This window comes from Carcharodon carcharias, assembly GCF_017639515.1.
Source record: "Carcharodon carcharias isolate sCarCar2 chromosome 37 unlocalized genomic scaffold, sCarCar2.pri SUPER_37_unloc_1, whole genome shotgun sequence".
Classification (NCBI taxonomy): domain Eukaryota; kingdom Metazoa; phylum Chordata; class Chondrichthyes; order Lamniformes; family Lamnidae; genus Carcharodon; species Carcharodon carcharias.
Genome location: NW_024470758.1, coordinates 1,952,462 through 1,973,678, shown reverse-complemented (window position 1 = coordinate 1,973,678; position 21,217 = coordinate 1,952,462). Strand labels below are relative to the sequence as shown.

Here is a 21,217-nt window from a genome sequence, read left to right as displayed (position 1 = left end):
TTCACTCCCTCCACTACTGACGCACAGTGGCAGCAGTGTGCACCATCTATCAAATGCACTGCAGCAACTCACCAAGGCTCCTTCAACAGCCCTTTCCAAACCTGCGACCTCTACCACCTAGAAGGACAAGGATAGTAGATGTATGAGAGACCACCTCCAAATTCTCCTCCACCATTCTGACTTGGAACTGTATCGCCATTCCTTCACTGTCACTGGGTCAAAATCCTGGAACTCCCTCCCTAACAGCACCGTTGGTGTACCTACACCACATGGACTGCAGCGATTCAAGAAGGCAGCTCACCCCCACCTTCTCAGGGGCAACTAGGGATGGGGGACAAAAGCTGACCTAACCAGCGATGCCCATATCCCAAAAAAAAAGTATAGATATGCTTAAGGGAAATCTATGTAAACATTGGAGAGGGAAATGGATAGAAGGTTATGTTGATGCGGAGGTGTGGTGTTGGAGGCAAAGGGGGATTAGCACTGACCGAGGCCAGTTTCCCAGCTCTAAGCCCAATGTTATGGTATTCCACAAGCTCTACAGGACCTTCTGGAAAGCTGCAGTTAATTTCTAGATGCACAACTCCTTACGTAATTTAGTTGGCTAAAACCACAGCTAACTGCGCACACTTGAATGCTCCAGATTCAATCTCTAATCTATGTTTGCTGGCCCTAGTTTGATGCCTACATACAATCATTCAAGGCCAGTAAGCCTTGGTTAGAGAAGAAGTAAATCGGCTGGTGTTCCAAATCTGAAACACCATCTCTGCTGGGTTTGGCTGTGATATGTACTGTTGTGGAGTTGCTCCCTGAAGCTCTCTCGGGTCTTTTTAAGTAGCCTCTTAGATGAAAAACTGCTCTTCTAATAGTAACCTGGCCAGTCGGAGCCTCAGCTTCGCTTTTCAACTGAGAGGAGGCACCTCTGACAGTGCAGCACCCCCTCAGTACACCACAGGGTGTGTCAGCCTGGATTGTGGACCCAAATCTCTGGACTGTTATTCTATATATGAACCCCTAGATTAGATTCCAGTCTGTAACTTACTCCCGGGTATCTGTTATTCTATATATAAACCACCCCGAACCCCTCGATTAGAATCCAGTCTGTAACTCACTCCCGGGTATCTGCTATTCTATATATAAACCACCCGAACCCCTCGATTAGATTCCAGTCTGTAACTCACTCCCGGATATCTGTTATTCTATATATAAACCACCCGAACCCCTCGATTAGATTCTGTTTTGAATTTGTGTTTTAGTTGGTTTTAACTTGTACTGATGGTGACTTCTGATTCTGTGACAGTGGCGAAGCGGAAATCCTTGTTTGATGACAAAGCTGTTGAAATCGAGGAGTTGACGTACATCATCAAACAGGTTTGGCATGTTAAACTGAAATGCTGCATTGTTTTTTTTGAACTGCATGACTTTCACCCCTGAAGAAAGACAGACTTACTTTCTACAGCACCTTTCACAATCTCAGGATGTCCCAAAGCACTTTGCAGCCAATGAGGCGCCTTGCTGACAGTGAGGCGGCTTGGGTCATCATTAAGATGTGGAAGGTGCTTTGGAAATGCAATTCTATTATTCCTGTGTCAGAGGAACCAAGTTACTGGCAACGATTAAAAAACCTAGAATGGCCTTAGAGAGAGCCTTGTGGAGGGCTGCAGTGGAAAGGGGCTCATCCTGACTCCCTGCTTCAAGAGCCAGACTGGGCGGGGGGACCAGCATCCACAGGCTGATTCATACCTGGAGCGTGTGGGGGAGTATAGGCAAAAACTGCTGTCATGGTTCTCAGTAACCAAAGAACACGGATCTAAGGCCAGTGGAAATAAGTGGGGAGGTGAGAATTTTTTTTTTTAAGCACAGCGAGTTGTTGTGATCTGGAAGGCGCTGCCTGAAAGGGCAGTGGAAGCAGATTCAACTGGGATTTTCAAAAGGGGCATTGGATAAATATTTGACGCTTGAAAAATTTGCAGGGCTATGGGGAAGGTGTGGGATTAATTGGATAGCTCTTTCAAAGAGCAGACACAGGCACGGTGGGCTGAATGACCTCCTCCTGCGCTGTAAGGTTATATGTTTTAGTCCATAGGTTCCAAATGCTCTTCTTGTGATTTGTTTCCTAACGGATAGGATATAAACAGCCTGAACAAGCAGATCGCACAACTGCAAGACTTCGTCAGAGCCAAGGAGAGCCAGAATGGTCGACACCTACAGACGCATTCCAATACCATTGTGGTCTCGCTGCAGGTAACCCCCAACCCCGCCTTCCCTGGCTACCCACCCCTGAGGCTGTCTGCTCCTCAGGGACAGTGTCGAGGGAATGCCACTGGTTTTCTTCGTCTCCGCGTGGTTTATCAATGAACCTGGACACCGCTGTGGGGTGTGAGCACTGCTGGCTAGACTGGCCCCACCATTGGCGGCGTGCCTGGGCCCTAAGCTCTGGAATTCCCTGTCCAAACCTCTCCACCTCTCTGTCTCGCCTCCTTTAAGATGCTGCTTAAAGTCCACCTCTTTAACCAAGCTTTTAGTCACCTAATATGTCCTCATGTGGTTCGGTGTGAGATTTTTTTTTTGGCAGTGCTCCTGTGCCTCAGGACATGTCACTGTAAGGGCGTTATATAAATGGAACTTGTTTATTGCCAGTGCCCTAGTTACCCTGAGGCAGTAATGATTTGTCTAGGTCACAGCACAATGTCTGCAATTTCACCTGCCCCTGAGCGAGCCAGAGTTAGCTGGTGCCAGCTTGTCTGATCTAGAGAACGTGCCAACACTCAGACCTGATATTCTATAACCTATTGTCTTTTTCCTTTGCAGTCCCGGCTGGCTTCCATGTCGAACGATTTTAAGTCGGTTCTTGAAGTGAGGACAGAGGTAACGCAAACTTTAGCTTTGAACCCTTTGGTTCCGCGGCAGAGTCGCTTAGCTGAGTGCTGATCGTTCTCCCGCAGCCTGCGTCACTGTGTTAGAACACACTTAAAAGTGCGGCTGCTTTCAGCATATGGAGGAAGGTGAATCAATGCAAGTTGCCGATCGTAACAACATGGGAACAGGAGGAGGCCATTCAACTCCTCAAATCTCTTCCAATCTGTATGATAACTCCATCTCGCCACCTTGGTTCTGTAACCCTTGGTACCCTAGCCCAACATAAACTATCAGTGGTTTTGGGCAGGGGATTCCGCACCTCAACCAGCATCCCACCCACCCACCCTTCCCCACCTCACCCCAAGCTGATAACTCATAAACACAGCGGAGGGGGAGAGACACTGCATCTAATTTCATTGAGCTCCCATTCCTGATCACTGTACACTGACCCAACTGGACGATGTGTGTGTGTGTGTGTGTGTGTGTGTGTGTGTGTGTGTGTGTGTGTGTGTGTATATACGCGCATGTGTGTCAGGCTTGGCTAGGTAGCCTGCCCACTGTCAAATAGCTCTCCTGGGCCTAATTCATGAAAAATAATCACTTGGTTGAGATGCCAGAGGACAGACTGCAATGGAATTGTAGCCCAGTGAGGATTAGTGCCTTCAGATGGCAAGGGCAGAATTTTTAACTTCATCTGTAGTTTAAGGCCTGAGGGTCATATTTTGTAATTAATTTATCCCAACTTGGTTCCAGTGTACTCAGCAGATAATTCCATTAACTGGAGCAGGTGGGCCTTGGTACACAATGAAAGTAAGCTTCATCTGTTATCTCTGATCCCTATTTGTGAATCATTTGGGCCTCTTCCTTCCTCTGCTAATCCCCTCCAGCTATCACCTCGACCCATTAGCAAACCCCACTGATAGAGAGTGAAAGGCTGGAAGGTCAAAGCAGGAAACAGGGAAGTTGAAGTAAATATCGCAGAGGATTACAGACATTTGTCTGTGTATGTACTGTACCCAGTGTCACACCTGTTATCAGGTCCCTTAGCCTTAGGTCTTGGTAGTCACTCAGGAAATCTCCTTGTGTGAGATGCAGTAAGGCTGTGTCAGACTGAAACATCTGAGGCTCCATTGTGTGTGTGCCCTCTGATAGAAGTATTGTGTCAGTAGGTGTGGGCATGGCTTGTGCAGAGTGGAGCCAGGAATAGCACTTGTCTGTCATGCTATCTGAGGTGGCAAGGTAAGGAACTTGTGACTCCTGTACATAGCAGATCAGGACTATAAAGGGTCACTAAAGTCAGAAGTCAGAACTTCTGCTAAGTTACCTCTCGTAATCAGGCAGTACTGATGCAAAGCAACTGCTCGGGGGAATTAAATCACTGGGATAGAGCCCACTGCTTCATTTTAAATCTGAAATCAGGGGACTTGGCTGTTTTTGAGCTTGAGGGTTTATGTCTGTCAGATCTGCTCCCTGTCCAGACTCTCAATTTGTTCTCTGTGGATCACTGTGAGCTATCCAAGTCAAGAGAGTTGGACACAACGGTGTTATCTCTGTATCTCTGGGGGAGCAGCGTACATGTCACCTAGTGTCTGTGTTAAGACAGCTACGGAATGGATGTGGAGTGGGACAGATAGGGGGACATGGGGTTAGGACTGTATATGCAATGTGCCCAGTGACCTCAGGGTTTGTAACTTATGTCTGGTGTCTTGTACGTCCTTTTCCTAATTGGCAGAATCTCAAAATGCAGAGGAACAGGAGAGAGCAGTTCTCACATGCCACAGTATCGAGCCTTCCACCATCAGCTGCAAATGGTTACGGTAAGCACCATCTCATTTATTGCCAGCCACTAAACGTTAACAGTAATTACTGATCCAGATATGTGACAGTGAAGTACTACACCCTGTCCTTCATTGATCAGATACAGTATAGTGGAGTGTTACACCCTGTCCTTCACTGATCAGATACGGTATAGTGGAGTGTTACACCCTGTCCTTTACTGATCAGATACGGTATAGTGGAGTGTTACACCCTGTCCTTCACTGATCAGATACGGTATAGTGGAGTGTTACACCCTGTCCTTCACTGATCAGATACGGTATAGTGGAGTGTTACACCCTGTCCTTCACTGATCAGATACGGTATAGTGGAGTGTTACACCCTGTCCTTCACTGATCAGATACGGTATAGTGGATTGTTACACCCTGGCCTTAACTCATCCAGATATGGTATAGTGGAGCGTTACACCCTGGCCTTAACTCATCCAGATATGGTATAGTGGAATGTTACACCCTGGCCTTCACTGATCAGATATGGTATAGTGGAGTGTTACACCCTGTCCTTCACTGATCAGATATGGTATAGTGGAATGTTACACCCTGGCCTTCACTGATCTGGATATGGGGTGAGTGAGTGTTACTGTCCTTTATCGGTTTGAATATGGGGTGTCTGATTGCTGGCAGCTATATTGAAGAAGCAGTTACCTCTGGGGAATTATTTTGTGGGGTAAGGGGTGCTAGTGGTGGTGGGGGAAAGGAGGGCAGTAATGAAACTTAGAAATAAAACAATTTGATTTGAGTTTGTATGTTGAATCTGTAGAGCAGTGGTACAATCTGTGCCCATGCTGGTTCCCTGCATCTCCTGTGGAACATTGGGAATGGGCCGTTCAGCCCCTCAATCCTGTTCTGTCATTCTATTAGAATCATGGCTGAACAGCACCTTAACTCCATCTACCCGTCCTGGCTCCACATACCTTAATATCCGTGTCTAACAAATCTATCACTTTTGCTTTCATCAGAACATGGCAGGTCACTGATCTGAAACTTTAATTCTGTCTCTTTCCATACAGAACCTGCCAAGTACTTCCAGCATTTTCTGTTCTTATTACACAAGCTAGATTTGTAATCCCTGGAATTTAGAACGTCAAGGGGTGATTGAAGTTTTCAAGATATTAAGGGAGACAGTTTTACTCCATCTACCCTGTTTCCACTGGCTGGGGAGTCTCGGGGATGTAGGGACTGTACCCTAGCGGATTTAGCCCAAAAATTCGAGCCAGACCCCTCAGGAGTGAAATTAGGTATCACTTCTGCACACGCAGGGTGGTAGAAGTTTGGAACATATCAGTTAATTTTAAAGTGGAGTTTTGATAGATTCTTGTCAGCCATGATCTTATTGAATGGTGAAGCAGGCTCGAGGGGCCGAGTAGCTGCCTCCTGTCCTGTAAGTTAGGCCACAGTTCTCCACGCAAAGGATTGTAAGAGTGTAGAGAACCTTCCCAGGGAGAGCAGTTGATGCTCCCTCAATTAATAAGAAGTCTGCGAGCGATAGATTTTCGCTAGCCAAGAATAGCGAGGGACATGGAGCCAGAACAGGGGGATGGAGTTGAGGTACAAATGAGCCATGATCTCGCTGAACCGCTTCACCCTGTTCTTCTGTGCACAGCCCCCCCCCGGCTTCAAAACGAATGGCCTGGCTGTAATTTTAAGGTTCTGCCCCCTTGCTCTGGGCATCCTCACCCCCACAAGAGGAAATAATTTCTTGTCTATCAACTCTCAGATCCTTTAATCGTCTTAAGCATTTTAATCTGATCACCCTTTTAATCTTCTGTGTTCAAGGGAATACAAGCCCTAGACAGTGTAATCTGTCCTTATAATTTAAACCTTTTATCCCTGGTATCATTCTGCTGAACCTGCGCCATACCCCCCCACTCCTTCCTGCAGTGTGGTGCCCAGAACTGAACTCAGTTACTGCAGATGGGGTAAAGGCTGCGGACGCTGGAAATCTGAAACAAAAACAAAAAATGCTGGAAAAACTCAGCAGGTCTGACAGCATCTGTGGAGAGAAAGATAGAGTTAACGTTTCGAATCCGTATGACTCTTCTTCAGAGGAGATGGGGGTCCAGGTGGGGGGGGTTTATCAGGGCTTTGTGTAATGATAGGGGTGGGGAATGGCAGCATTAATGTGGGATTGTTGATCCGCTCCCTGTGCACTCTGCTCTTCAATGAAGAAACACAGCCTGCCTGTGCAGTTGTGGGGTGTTGGGGCTGGGGGCGCTGTCACTTGGTACTTGCGCTACCAACTAACTGCTGTACTGCAGAGCCCCATCCTATCTCCTACACACAGATGCTGGGGTGATTTGGGAATTGGAACCTCAGCCCATCAGGGTCTGCCGAACCGTCTTGGGATTTAAAAAAAATTATTTTGCAGGATGTGGGAGTCGCTGGCTGGTCCAACGTTTATTACCCATTCCTCGAAGGTGGTGGTGAGCTGCCACTTTGAACACTGCAGCCCATGTGGTGTAGGTACACCCACAGTGATGTTAGGAAGGGAATTCCAGGATTTTGACCCAGCGACATTGAAGGAACAGCCGATATATTTCCAAATCAGGATGGTGGGTGGCTTGAAGGGGAACTTGCAGGTGGTGGTGTTTCCATGACGCTATTCTATGATGGTATTCGCCATTGCGCAGGGAATCAGTTTTCCCCCTTGGCCTCCCATCCTGGTGATTTGCTTAACACCCCATTTGCCTTGTGTTGTTTGCTAATGTCTCTAATCTCTGTGTCTCTGCCTGCACAGGAGGATCAGTGTTGCTGCAAGATGACGCGCGCAGAGCAGGAGATGTCGCCATTGACATGGACGCCAAGGCCAGCCAGCAGCTTCAGCTCATCGACGAGCAGGTAGGGAGGACCATACCTTAAGTATTGCTGAAAAAGACTTTTTGTCAAAGCTTTTCGTCTTTCAATCGTCAAGACAATTGCAAGAATACCTATATTGGGGAAGCAACAACTAAACAAAATAAGTGACAGCCATTCGCTGGTTCATTCCTTGCCAATGCCTTGACCAACCAGAGTCAAGCTGCCTGGTTTAAATTTCAAACAATGCTTGGCAGTTAACTGTCAGTCGTCATTAACTGCTGCATTCTCCATGGCAACACCTCTACCAATCAGAGTCCACTTGCCAACCAGTCAGCACACACTTTTCATACAGTAAAGTTGTTGCTTCCCATGACATTTTGTCCTGATGAGTGCAAGACAAGAAGCTTTGACAGCAATACTCAAGTTCTGTATTACTAGACAACTATTTGACCATACCTTCCTTACTGCTCCCCCTTCTCCCTGCCCTCCTCACCCTTGACCTGAGCAACGGCTGTACAGGTGCTTTTAAAAAAAATTTTCATGGGATGTGGGCGTCGCTGGCTGGGCCAGCATTTAATCCCCATCCCTGATTGCCCCTTGAGAAGGTGGGGGGTGAGCTGCCTTCTTGAACCGCTGCAGTCCCTGTGGTGTAGGTACACCCACGGTGCTGTTAGGGAGGGAGTTCCAGGATTTTGACCCAGCGACAGTGAAGGAACGGCCGATTTATTTCCAAGTCAGGATGGTGAGTGGCTTGGAGGGGAACTTCCAGGTGGTGATGTTCCCCATGTGTCTGCTGCCCTTGTCCTTCTAGATAGTAGTGGGGCTGTCCATCTTTTTACCCGGCCAGCCTGGTCTTCATGCGGTGGGGGGGGGCCAGAAATGTGGGCATTAGTTTGCTATTCGACTTTAGAGGACATCGCAGTGCAGCATGATCCTGTATGTGAAGACACACATTCCTGTAGGGGGCCACTGAGTGGCAGCATGCTCCCCTCCCTCACTGAAGGATACCTGCCGCTATCCCTGCTGGGAGTGTGACACAAGTCGGGGGATGGCAACTGGTCGCTCAGCCTGGTACTGCACCACATGGCACATTGACCCAAGAGATTGGCATTTGTGGGGTGGGGGGGGATGGGGAGCCACCAGGACTCCAGTCCTGCAGCTGCCTGTAGTAAGAGCCAGCTACCAAGTGCTTTTTGTTTGTTGTGAATGTAATAGTTTGTTCTGGGTAGTCGAACAGAGGGCACCTTGTGGCGTAGTGGGTAGCGCCCCTGCCTCTGAACCAGAAGCTCCCGGTCCGAGTCCCACTCCAGGAATTGATGGTCATGGAAGAGGTGTTCGTAGCATAGCCAAACAGGTTGATCGTCAGCCTGCAAATCCTTCCAATACACCCACAGTGGGCGGTAAGAGGGGGAGAGTCTCCTAGTCAGCCCTTGACAAGCATAACCATGGACCAACACATGGAAGTCCATGGTCACCAATGCCCTCTTAGGGCATGGTCCCAGAAGGGAGGGAGCTTTACCAAGCTCAAAGAGGGGATTAAACTGGGGTGGGGTGGGGGTGGTGCGTTCCTACCTGTATATTGCGGTGCAGTACTTGATTGGGGGACTGGTCTTGGCTGCAGTGAGTGTTTTTTTCCATTATGCTTTCATGGGATGTGGGTGTCGCTGGCAAGGCCCACATTTGTTGCCCCTTGACCTGAGTGACTCGCTCGCCATTTCAGGGGCCAGTTAAGAGTCAATCACATGGCTGTGGGGTCTGGAGTCACATGTAGGCCCAGACCGGGTAAGGACGGCAGATTTCCTTCCCTAAAGGGACATTAGTGAACCAGATGGGTTTTTACAACAATCGATGATAACTGCCATGGTTACCGTCTCTGAGACTAGCTCTCAATTCCAGATTTATTAATTAAATTTAAATTCCACCAGCTGCCTTGGTGGGATTTGAACACACATCCCCCGCCTGGGTCTGTGGTGGGTTGCAGGGTGGCTGCCCACCAAAGGAGACCGCCCCCCCCTCCAAGGAGCATGTTCCACGATCCAGTTCCACCCCACTCCACCAACTCTCATAGCAAAGAGCACTGAGGAAACAGCCTGTATAACCTGGTGTCTTCTTCTCCTCCTCCTTCCCCACACCCGCCCAGGACTCCTACATCCAGAGCAGAGCGGACACAATGCAAAACATTGAAGCCACCATCGTGGAACTGGGCTCCATATTCCAGCAGCTTGCACACATGGTCAAGGAGCAAGAGGAGACCATACAGAGGTAGGATGGAGAGGGGCGTGATGGGGTCAGGGTGCCACCTCAACCCGCTGGCCCAGGGTACTGTTCCATGCAGAGCACAAGTCGGGCGCCCCAGAGGGGTCGGTAGAAATAAGGTTCCAGGCGGGTACCTAGAATCGTGCAGCGCAGAAGGAGGCCACTCAGCCCATCGTGAGCCTGGGAGCTACCTTTCCCTGTTGATGTCCTACCCTGTGCCCTGACACTCTGGTTTCCCCACAGTGCGAGGCATCTTGCCAGAGTCGGCCAGTTTTCACCTGCCTGTCGGGCTGTTTGACTACGGGTGGCATCCTGGCCAAGCTTGCTCCTGGACCCTTCTCTCCCCCACCCCGCAGACCCCCCACCAGCAACTGCGAGTATTCCACCATGGAGTTGCTGCTTGCGATCGGGAAAATGGGGTGGGTGGGGAAACCCAGCCAGGCACCCGCCCTGGCACATCCCCACGGCCTCAAACCTGATGGGGGGGGTAACCTTGGGGATACAGAGCAAGAGGCGGCCATTAGAGGGACAGCGAACTGAGACTCCCGAGTTCAGACTCCGGCAGGCCGGGCTTTGGTTTGGGGAGGGGGGTGGGGTGGGGGTCGCGCTTCGTTTCGCTGCACTATGTCCACAACAAGCCAAAGGCACCACGCCCCAACTCTAGTCTCCCTTGCCCGTAGGATCGACGCCAACGTCGAGGACACACAGCTGAATGTGGAGGCGGCCCACTCGGAGATCCTGAAGTACTTCCAGTCCGTCACCTCCAACCGCTGGCTGATGATCAAGATCTTCCTCATCCTTGCTGTGTTCTTCATCGTCTTTGTGGTGTTCCTGGCCTAGAACCGAACCAACCCCCTCTCTCCCCCACCCAACTCACCCCCAGCCTATCCACTGACCCCCCCTCCTCCCCCCACACCCAAGAGTGCTCTCTTTCTGCACGGACTTTGGCATTGAAGGCCGGAGAAAGGCAAGCGGCAGCAGAGTTGGACCAAACACTTTCCCCTCTGACCAGAGTTCGAAGGTGGCCGTTGCTGCCAAGTGCAGTGCTGTTCTTCGCAGGATTTTGTCGATCTCCACCGAAAACAGGACCCCCCCCCACCGCCCCAAACACAATCTGCAGCCAACTGGAGCGAAAGGAGAAAAGTCCAGAACTGTACAGCAGGGCCGGCCTCTGGACCTCCGAAAAAGGGGCACTTAACTGTTGGCTCTCGGCAACTCCCCCCCACCTCCCTCTGTGGGACACATTGACCTTCCCTCTTCCTCCCTGCGACACTGCTGCTGCTGTGCAACTGCAGCGTTTTCTTCACCCTCCTCTACCTTGTCCTGCCAGGTCAGTGGTCTGCAAAAAAAACCCAGGGAGTTACCGGAGCGGAACTGTTTCCAGCCAAGAAAATGGACTTGGCCCACCCTTCAAAAACAGAGACCGTTCACGCCCGCAGGCCAGCTCTTCACCTAGACTCCCCACTCACCCCACCCCCATCCCCCCCCTTCGTCTGTCTCCCACCAGCCGCTGACCCTGCTTTTAAATCGAAACGTGACACTGCTCGGGTTGCCGCGAGGTTCAACTGTTGACCGTCGATGAGGCTACTTAGCAAGCAACCCGACGTGAATGCGGACCAGTCTGCGTCGTCTCAGGAGTTGGAAGGTGTTTGCGACCCTCCCCCCTCCTCCTCCTCCTCCTCCTCCACTCCGCGAGGCCTCCGTCAACGTGGGAAGACTGGACTCTATCGTAACTTGGGCTGGGGATTTAGAATCTGCTGAGGCCTGTGGTTGGAACGTGCTGCTTTGCTCGCTCTCTCCCCGCATGTGAACTTTGAGCTGTCCCCTCAATGCCTTTTTTCTCCCCTCCTTTTCCCTCCCTGCATCCCCCCACCGTCAACACACACCCAAAAAAACGGTCGAGAGCTCTTTTCTCAATTTCTTCCTCCCCAACTTGCATCGCATCCCCCTTGAAGGCGCCGGGATGCGCTGGGCATCGATCGGATGGGCAGCTCGCTTGTCGTCTCACCCGTGTTCCTGCACGCGGGAGCCCAGAAGGAGGCAGACTTAACTCTCCCACCCTGGAGGGCTTTGCAGAGCAGCCCAATCCTGGTTCGTGCCACCCAGGTCTGGCCTGTGAGCTGTGGCAGGGTGGTGGGGGGGTGGGGGGTGGGGGGGGGGGGATGTGGGATCACTAGGTAGTGACAAGGAGCAAGACCCTTGACTGATTTTAGTCCCACTCCGAGCTCTCTTAAATCTGCCCAGTAACCCGTGGCGGTTACTTAAAAGATCTCAGCCAAGGAGACAGAAAATACAAGAAAATGAGTCCTGAGAAGGTTCCGGATGATTCTGTAAAATGTCTGTCACACCCGTGTGTGTGCGTGTGTGTGTGTGTGTATATACTGGTGAACGGGTTATGGATTACATAACCATGGTTGACCATATTTCACTGCCGGCTCCTCCAGAGAGAGCGAGAATCGGGAGCAACCCTTTATAAAGTGTTTGTCAAGTTTACTCATGTTCAGTATTGTGGAGGTGTCAGTGGGGAGCCCTTTCTAATTGTTGCTGAGCTGCCATGACAGTCTCTAAGGGCTGAGAAATGGAAGGGAGAGGGGAGAGAATGGTGGAAGGGAAAATGGGGAATTGGCACCCCCTCCCCCTTTTGAGTTGCTGCTGAATCCCAGATTCCCGCTCGCTGGTGATTATCACTGAGCCTTGGTGATTTGATCCCAGATTCCCGCTCGCTGGTGATTATCACTGAGCCTTGGTGATTTGATCCCAGATTCCTGCTCGCTGGTGATTATCACTGAGCCTTGGTGATTTGATCCCAGATTCCCGCTCGCTGGTGATTATCACTGAGCCTTGGTGATTTGATCCCAGATTCCTGCTCGCTGGTGATTATCACTGAGCCTTGGTGATTTGATCCCAGATTCCCGTTCGCTGGTGATTATCACTGAGCCTTACCTCCTCCAGCTGCTGTGTCTTAGAGCTGATGGCCGGCAGCAGGTCCCAGCCAATGTTGAATGGAATCCCTCTGCAAATGTGAAGCTTCCCTCCTGAGCGGGGTGCCTCATGCAAGTACTTCCCCCCCCCAACACCGTCGTGCTGCACCATGCCAAAAACCACCGCGAGCAATATCCCTTCCCCACTCCCACTCACCGGCTCCCTCTGCCAACCGACTCCCTCCCCTCAGCCTCACTCACCTTGGGCAAGTTTCTGAGGAACCGGCCTGCTCGCTCCTAGCAGCCTTGGCCGCGGCTATTTGGCCATGGAGGGGATGGCATGCAAGTCACCCATTCCGCCCCCCCCCCCCCGGCCCACCACCCCAGATCTGGCTGGACGATGGCTAGGAGTGCAAAACCTCCTGAACCCACAGGTGCCGAGACCCAATGCAGCACCGTAACACTGACCAGACTGAAAGTATAACACGCGTGTCACTGACCTTCTCAGCATCTAGGCTGACCAGCTTTCCACTTTAAAAAAAAACCCTCTGATTACTTTAGCCAGGAGTTGGTTTTTATTTTTTAGCTCTAATCAATTTGATTTTTTTTTTTAAAAAAAAAATGTAATTATTTCTTAACTTAAGATGTAACAAATTATTATTAAACTAGGTTCCTGCGCTTGCAAGTGTAATTCCGGCTTGTGTTGCATTGACTAGCAGTTGGTTATTCCGGGTGGCACAGGATTAACACTTGATTTTCTGTGGAGCTTTTACCAAACAGCGAGCTGCGTACCAACAAAGGACTGTCGACGGTTTGTGCCCCCAAGAAAGTTAAAGGATGAGCACAGAGGGCTGGGACCAGCTTGAGTTTGCAACCACTTGTGCCCCTCTGCACCTGTGACCACCCCTCTCTCCCTCCCCCGCCACAACCTAACGTCCCGGTTTACGATCCACCGCGGGCTCCGGAAGGAAGGTGGGGGCGCTCGGTGAGCTGGACTCTGCTCTGCTGCCGGTAAATCGGGGAAGGCGAGCGACGCAGGTTTGCACGTTGGAGGGTGCTCGGCGCGTCAGAAGGCGGTCTGCCCGCTGTGCTGGCTGAAGCTCGTCTTCCACTGGGGGAGGGGACCGGTACAGCAAGATCTACGGTGTGTGTGTGTGTGTGCGCAGCTCCAGTTTTATATAAAAGAAAAATGCATCGTTCCCCCCCCAACCCCCCATCCCCCAGGACGCGCCTGCTGTAAATGAAGCTTTTCTGCTCTTTGTATTTTTCTGAGGAGCAGGTTAGGGTGAACTGTATAAAACTGTACATAAAGTTCCTGCTTGGTATCTGTAGATTAGCTTGTTCTTGTCCTTTTTTTGGTTTTGATAAATTACTGTGATCTGGGTCACCGCTCCGCAGAGTGCCCCACACTCTTTTCCCCTCGCCCCCAGCACCTCCCCAGATCCATATATCTGGTCCCCCGCCCCTCCCACTACTGCAGACACCCTCCATTGCCCCATCAGTGTTAAAGTCAGAATCTCTGCCTGCACTGTTTGTCCATTGTTGCTGCACAACTCTCTACAGTCCTTTAACTCACATTTCTCCCTACCAAGCCCAGTTTCCTCTCTCTCCATTCACTCTCTCACTCACCCACCTCGTTCTAGAGTGTCTATTCCAGAGATGCCCTCTGCCAGTCCAGCCCCCAACCAGCTGTTCAGTGAGGGTGGACTCAGGTGCTTAACATGTGGACAAACTCTCTTCCACTTGACACGTCTACACTCGGTGGCAGAGGAACGCTTGATACTGATCAAAAGTAGGAGCCCCACTGTCCCTGCTAACCCCCTCTCTCTGGCCCACTCTGTCTCTCTCTATGGTGGCAAACTATGCCATTCCCTGCAATTGAACCTAAGATCTTTCTAGTATGAGTGGCTCTGTATTGTACTGAAGTGTAAAGTACCAGGCACGCCTTGCAACCTCTGAGCTTCGGAGAGGACCAACTCCTGCTTCCTTGCATGGTGGTCCAGAGTGGGGCTACCTCCCCCACCAGCCGCCCCCCCCCCCCCCCCCCCCCCCCCCAACCAATCCTGCCACTCCGAGGCACAGTGACAGAGGCTGAGGGAGCAACTGGAGTGTCAGGTAGTGGTGAGCAGACAGTGCTGGCTTTTTCTGAGTCTGCGTGAGAAGTAACTTCAGATGACTATTTTTCTGCTTGGAAGTGCATCCCTTTGTTACATATGTAATATATGCGCTAAATATTTTTTCTTAAAAATGTATAATATGTATTCATTTCAGCCCAAAGACTCACACCTCAATAAAGCAGGTAATAAACTTCTTCAGGATCCCCTAGCTCAACACTGCATTTTTGGAAACTTGTGTTCATTTCAAGGTAAGAGCGGGAATGCTGCCTCATTCCACTGTCAAACACTCCCAGGACAGGTACAGCACGGGGTTAGATACAGAGTAAAGCTCCCTTTACATTGTCCCCATCAAACACTCCCAGGACAGGTACAGCACAGTGTTAGATACAGAGTAAAGCTCCCTCCAAGTTGAAATGGATTTTTAATTGACTAATGAACTTCAGCACAAGTGAGAGGTATTACATATTAGTAAGAAGGTAATATGTTGCCTGAACAATAAGAATCTGAGAGAGTTAGAGGAACAGAGGGATCATGAAAAGTAGTGACGCAGGTCAGTATACACGAAAGCAAACAAAGCACCAGTGTTTATTTCTAGTGGGATAGAATTGAAAACAAGGGAGTTATGTTAAACTTGCATTGAACCTTGGTTAGACCACATTGGAGTTCCTGCGCAAAGCTCTGGTCTCCATTTTATGAAAAAAAAGGATATGGAGGCACTGGGGAAGGTGCAAAAACGATTTACTAGGATGGTACCAGAATGGAGAGGTTATACGCATAAGAAAAGACTGATCAGGCTGATGTTCTTTTCTCAAAAATGGGTTCTGAGGGGTGACCTTTTGAGGCCTTTCACATAATGGAAGGGTTTGATAGAGGTAGAGCAGATGTTTCCACTAATAGCAGAGACCAGAACTAGAGGTTGTCAGTATAGGATAGTCACTAATAAACCCAATCAGGGATTTGAGAGAACCTTCTTTACCCAGAGAGTGGTGAGAAAGCGGGACACGCTACCACAGTGAGTGGTTGAGGTGAATACTATAGATGCGTTTAAGGGATAAACACACGGGAGAAAAGAATAGAAGGGTATGTTGATGGGGTGAGATGAAGAGAGGGTGGGGAAGAGGCTTTTGTGGAGCATAAACACCAATGTGGACCAAATGACTGAGTCCACAGCACAGAAACAGGCTAATGTATAGTCAACCTGTCAACCAGACCCCACAAAAAAAGACATTAACTGAAAGAGAGATGCCTTGTCTTATCATTCTAACTGTGGCTCGGTGGGGGCCTTTCTCATCCGAGTCAGAAGGCTGAGGGTTCAGATCTCATTCCAGACCCTTGAACGCATAACCCATAAAGCAAACACTTTTTTCATTTTTCACGGGATGTGGGTGTCACTGGCAAGGCCCAGCATTTGATGCCCATCCATATTTGCCCTTGAACTGAGTGGCTCGCTTGGCCATTTCAGAGGGCTCTTACAAGTCAACCACATAGCTGTGGGTCTGGAGTCACATGTAGGCCAGACCAGGTAAGGATGGTGGATTTCCTTCCCTAAAGGGGACATTGGTGCACTAGGTGGGATTTGTATAATGATCAGTGACGGTTGTCATGGGCACCATTACTGAGACTCGGTTCATAATTCCAGATTTAAATAGGACTTAGGAGTAGAGCATTCAGCCCTTTGTTTCTAGCTTCGCCATTCAATAAGTTCATGGCTGATCTGATTGTGGTCTCAACTCCACTTTCCTGCCTCCCCCCGATAACCCTTGACTCAAAAACCTGGCCAACTCTGCCTTGAATCAATTTAATGGCCCAGTCTTCACTGCTTTCTGGGGAAGAGAATTCCACATACTAATGACCCTATGAGGGGAAAAAATTCTCCTCGTCTCCATCTTAAAACAGTAGACCTCTTGTCCTTAAACTGTGTTCCCTGATTCTTAACGCTCCCACAAGTGGAAATATCCTCTCAGCATCTACCCTGTCAAGTCCCCACAGGATCTTCTATGTTTTAACAAGATCACCACTCATTCCTCTAAACTCCAATGGACGTGGGCCCAATCTGTTCAACCTTTCTTCATAAGATAAGGCCCTCACCCCGGGTGTGAGTCGAACTGCTTCTAACACAATTTTATCTTTTTACAAGTAAGGAGACCAAATTTACCATAGCATTTGAGATTTGATCTCACCAAGGCCCTGTACAGCCGCAATAAAACTCTACTTTTATTGCAAGGGGAATAAAATATAAGCAACATTCTATTTGCATTCCTAATCACTTGCTGTATCTGCATACTAACTCTTCCAGATTCACGTACCAGGACACCCAGATCATAGATGCCCCTATACCACCAACTTCTGCATTCTCTCTCCGTTTAAATAGTACACTGCTTTTCTATTCTTCTTGTGGATGAGTTCACATTTTTCCCACATACCCTCATCTGCCAAATTTTTGCCCCCACACTGAATCTGTCTACATCCCTCTACCTCTTAACTTACTTTGCATACCTATCTTGGTGTCATCGGCATATTTAGCAACCATACGTTCGGCCCCTTCATCCAAATCATTGATGTAGATTGTAAATAGTTGAGGCTCCAGCACTGATTCTGGTGACACTCCACTTGTTACGGCTTGCCAACCTGAAAAAGACCCATTTATCCCTACCCTCCACTTCCTGTTGGCTAACCAATCCTTTATCCATGCTATTATGTTACCCTCTACACCGTGTAATCTTATTTTATGTAGTAACCTTTGATTTGACACCTTTTCAAATGCCTTCTGGAAATCCAAGTACACCACATCTACAGGTTCCCCTTTAGCTGCCTTGGTGGGATTTGATGAACCCATGTTCCCAGAGCATTAGCCTGGGCTTCTGGATTACTAGTCCAGTGAAAATAGCACTGCACCACCGTCTCCCTCTGATTAAAACTCATTTTACTTTTATTTCATAAAATTCATCCAGTTGACTTGTCTGTTCTCTGTTTGGTGCCTTCATTACAGTTCTGGCTTGAAGGTCTTGATCTCTCAAAGCCTGGACTTTGAACTGATGCTTCTGTACAGAACTGCGAGTGAGCTGAATTTGGATTATGTTGATTGAGCCATGTGCATAAATTTCAGACTAAACATCAGTGAAGTTCAGGCTCAGAACGAGCCTCTGAAAAAGTTAAAAGATTGTGGCTTATGTTTTTCTATTATCAACGTCCTGGGGGGGGTCACCGTTGACCAGAAACTGAACTGGACCAGCCGTATAAATGTTGTGACTACAAGAACAGGTCAGAGGCTGGGAATTCTGCGGTGAGTAACTCACCTCCTGACTCCCCAGAGCCTGTCCACGATCTACAAGGCACAAGTCAGGAGTGTGATGGAATACTCCCCACTTGCCTGGATGAGTACAGCTCCAACAACACTTAAGAAGCTCGACACCATCCAGGACAAAGCAGCCCACAAGATTAGCACCCCCTCCACCACCAACACACAGTAGCAGCAGTGTGTGTACCATCTATAAGATGCACTGCAGCAACTCACCAAGGCTCCCTAGGCAGCACATTCCAAACCCACGACCTCTAGCACCTCGAAGGTCAAGGGCAGCAGATACATGGGAACACCACAACCTGGAAGCTCCCCTCCGAACTCCACACCATCCTGACCTGGAACTATATCGGCCATTCCTTCACTGTCGTTGGGTCAAGAACCCTAACAGCGCTGTGGGTGTACCTACACCACATGGACTGCAGCGGTTCAAGAAGTTGGCTGGGCAATTCGGGGTGGATAATCAATGTTGGCCTAGCCAGTGATGCCCACATCCTGTGGAAATAAACAAAAAAACTTAAGAAAAAGAATTGTGAGAGGGTGTGATGAGCAAGGGAGTTGAGAGAAAGAATGAAGGACTGAGGGGAAATTTTGTCTGTTCAGGGCACTGCTCAATTTTCAAAGACTACACCGGAAGCCAACAAATTATTAATCTAACAAATATTAAATAATTATTAATTATTATCTACCCTTAATTAGCACATTCCTTAGATAATATCACCACCTTCAACACCTCTTTATCCTTTTGTCTATGAAATCTTTTGGCAATCTCCACCTATCACTGGCCCTCTATCCAGCTCTACCTGTCCCACCCCCCCTCCTTAAACCAGCTTAAATTTCACCTCTTTTCTACTTTTACTTGGTCCTGTTGAAGAGTCATACGGACTCGAAACGTTAACTGTATCCCTCTCCGCAGATGCTGTCAGACCTGCTGTGTTTTTCCAGATATTTTTATTTTTGTTTTAGATTTCCAGCATCCACAGTTTTTTGCTTTTAACAAGTTATTAATGCCTGCTTGTGTTGCTGGTTCAGAAAGGGTTAACACTGCTTGCTAACTGCTGTGAAATGGACAGATTCACAGAAAGGCTAAAATAGAGACAGAGAGGGGGGAAGGGTCAGACATTTCCTTCCCTGATTATAAAAAGAATTTTAGAACATTGGAATTTTGCTCGAGAGCCAAGGCCCTTCTGAGTAAACTGATACATAAGACCATAAGACATAGGAGCAGAAATTAGACCATTCGGCCCATTGAGTCTGGTCCGCCATTCAATCATGGCCGATAAGTTTCTCAACCCCATTCTCCCGCCTTCTCCCCGTAACCTTTGATCCCCTTGCCAATCAAGATACGTAGTAGGGACTGTAGGAAGGAAACGGGCCTCGCTCTACCACATGCCCTACGAGGGAGGGTTACAGGTGAGGAGAGTAACTGCGGAGCGGGGCAGAGATTACAAGGGCGTTTCAGAGGGGAAGGTAAAAGTGGGAGGAAGAGAGCATTCGTGATTAATGGAGGAGCTGAAGCACCACATTTTCCCTCACAAGCCCACACACTGCAAGAAAGAAGACAAAGGTAACTGGGAAAGAGGTGATAAAGAGACAGAGACCCCGAGAAAGGCTAGCGCGAAATGGATAAAAGGTTTGAGTTTTCTGATTTGCTGCAACACAGAGACTGACTAGTGTAGCGGTGTGTGTCTGCATACTTCCTGCAAATTCTGATTGGTCATGGTTGCTTTGCCAATATTTGCTTTTGCAAATGTTTAGAATTGAAGACGTTTCTGCTGCTGGTTGGGAAGTCCACGACTAGGGGTTCATGGCCCATATATTAGAGACAAGATTATCAAGAGTGAAATTAGGAAATACTTCTACATGCAAAGGGCGGTAGAAGTTTGGAAATCTCTTCAGCGAGCGGCAATTGGCGCTGGATGAATTGTTCATTTTAAATCTGAAATTGATAGATTTGGTTAAGAAAGATAAAGGATGTGTGGCAAAGGCTGGTGGGTGGATGAGCCATGATCTCTTTGGGGGGGTGGGGGGGGTGGTGTGAAATCACCTGCTCCAGTTTTTATATCAACATGCACGCCAGCAGACGCCTGTCAGTGTAGCTGCAGGAGATGTGGGAATTGCAAGAAATGCTGGGATTATTTAAAAAAAAATACAGTTCCAGGATGCAGATGTCCCTGGCAAGGCAGGCACTGGGCACCAGTTGTCTGTTCTGAGTTGCCCTCCACAAGTTGGTGGTGAGCTGCTACCTTGAACTGCTGCGGTCCACGTAGTTGAGGTGCTCTCGCAATACTGTTAAGTAGGAAGCTGTAGAATTTTGACCACACTAATGGAGCAACGATGGATCCAACTGTGGATGGTGTATTGCTTGGAGATCTTGCGGGGGGGAGCGGTGTGCCTATGCGCCGGGCACCCTTGTCTATCTAGGTGGTACAGGTCACCGGTTGGGAGGGGCTGTCGAAGGATCCTTGGTGATTTGCTGCAGTGCGCCGTGTAGATGGCGCACAGAGGCAGCAGTGTGGACCAAGTGGCTGACAGGCCGAGAGTTACTTGCCACAGAATTCCCAGCCTCTGACCTGCTCCTGGAGCCACTGCGAGCATCCCCACGCCTGGCCTTATGCAGGAAGTAAAGTCATTGATGAAACAGCTGTAGATAGTTGGGCCTATGACATTACCCTGAGGACCTCCTGGGTTGGTGTCCTGGGACTGAGATGATTGGTCTCCAACAACCACAACCATCTGCCTTTGTGCTAAGTATGACTCCAACCAGGGGAGAATTTTACCCTCCCCCGATTCCCATTGACTTCAGTTTTGCTATGGTAGGCCTGATCTGACACTTGGTCAAACGTTGCCTTGATGTCAAGGGCAATCACTCTCACCTCACCTCGGGAATTCATCCCTTTTTGTCCATGTTTGGACCAAGGCTGTAATGAGCTCAGGAGTCGCGTGGCTCTGGCGACACACAAACTGAGCATCGGTGAGCAGCGCTGTCTAGTGATGCCACCTGATAGCACTGTCAATGACACCTTCCATCACTTTGCTCCAGACTTCTCTCTCACCTCATGGAGAGATGCAGGTACAGAAGGGGGGGAGGGTGTGTCCAAGTGCGTGCAGAGTCAGGGGAGCTCAGATAAGATA

At 49.2% G+C, this 21,217-nt stretch overlaps 1 protein-coding gene across 1 annotated transcript in view; it reads left to right on the top strand.

Moving 5' to 3' along the window:
* The window catches only part of stx5a (syntaxin 5A), a 39,704-nt gene extending 27,825 nt beyond the window's left edge, over positions 1-11,879 (top strand). Inside the window, exons 5-11 of the mRNA XM_041181920.1 lie at positions 1,301-1,371; positions 2,128-2,244; positions 2,812-2,868; positions 4,592-4,676; positions 7,432-7,532; positions 9,631-9,752; positions 10,427-11,879. Coding sequence (XP_041037854.1) covers positions 1,301-1,371; positions 2,128-2,244; positions 2,812-2,868; positions 4,592-4,676; positions 7,432-7,532; positions 9,631-9,752; positions 10,427-10,586 — 713 coding nt within the window. The 3' untranslated portion in view covers positions 10,587-11,879. The remainder of the gene's footprint in view (positions 1-1,300; positions 1,372-2,127; positions 2,245-2,811; positions 2,869-4,591; positions 4,677-7,431; positions 7,533-9,630; positions 9,753-10,426) is intronic.
* The last annotated feature ends 9,338 nt before the right edge of the window (positions 11,880-21,217 follow it).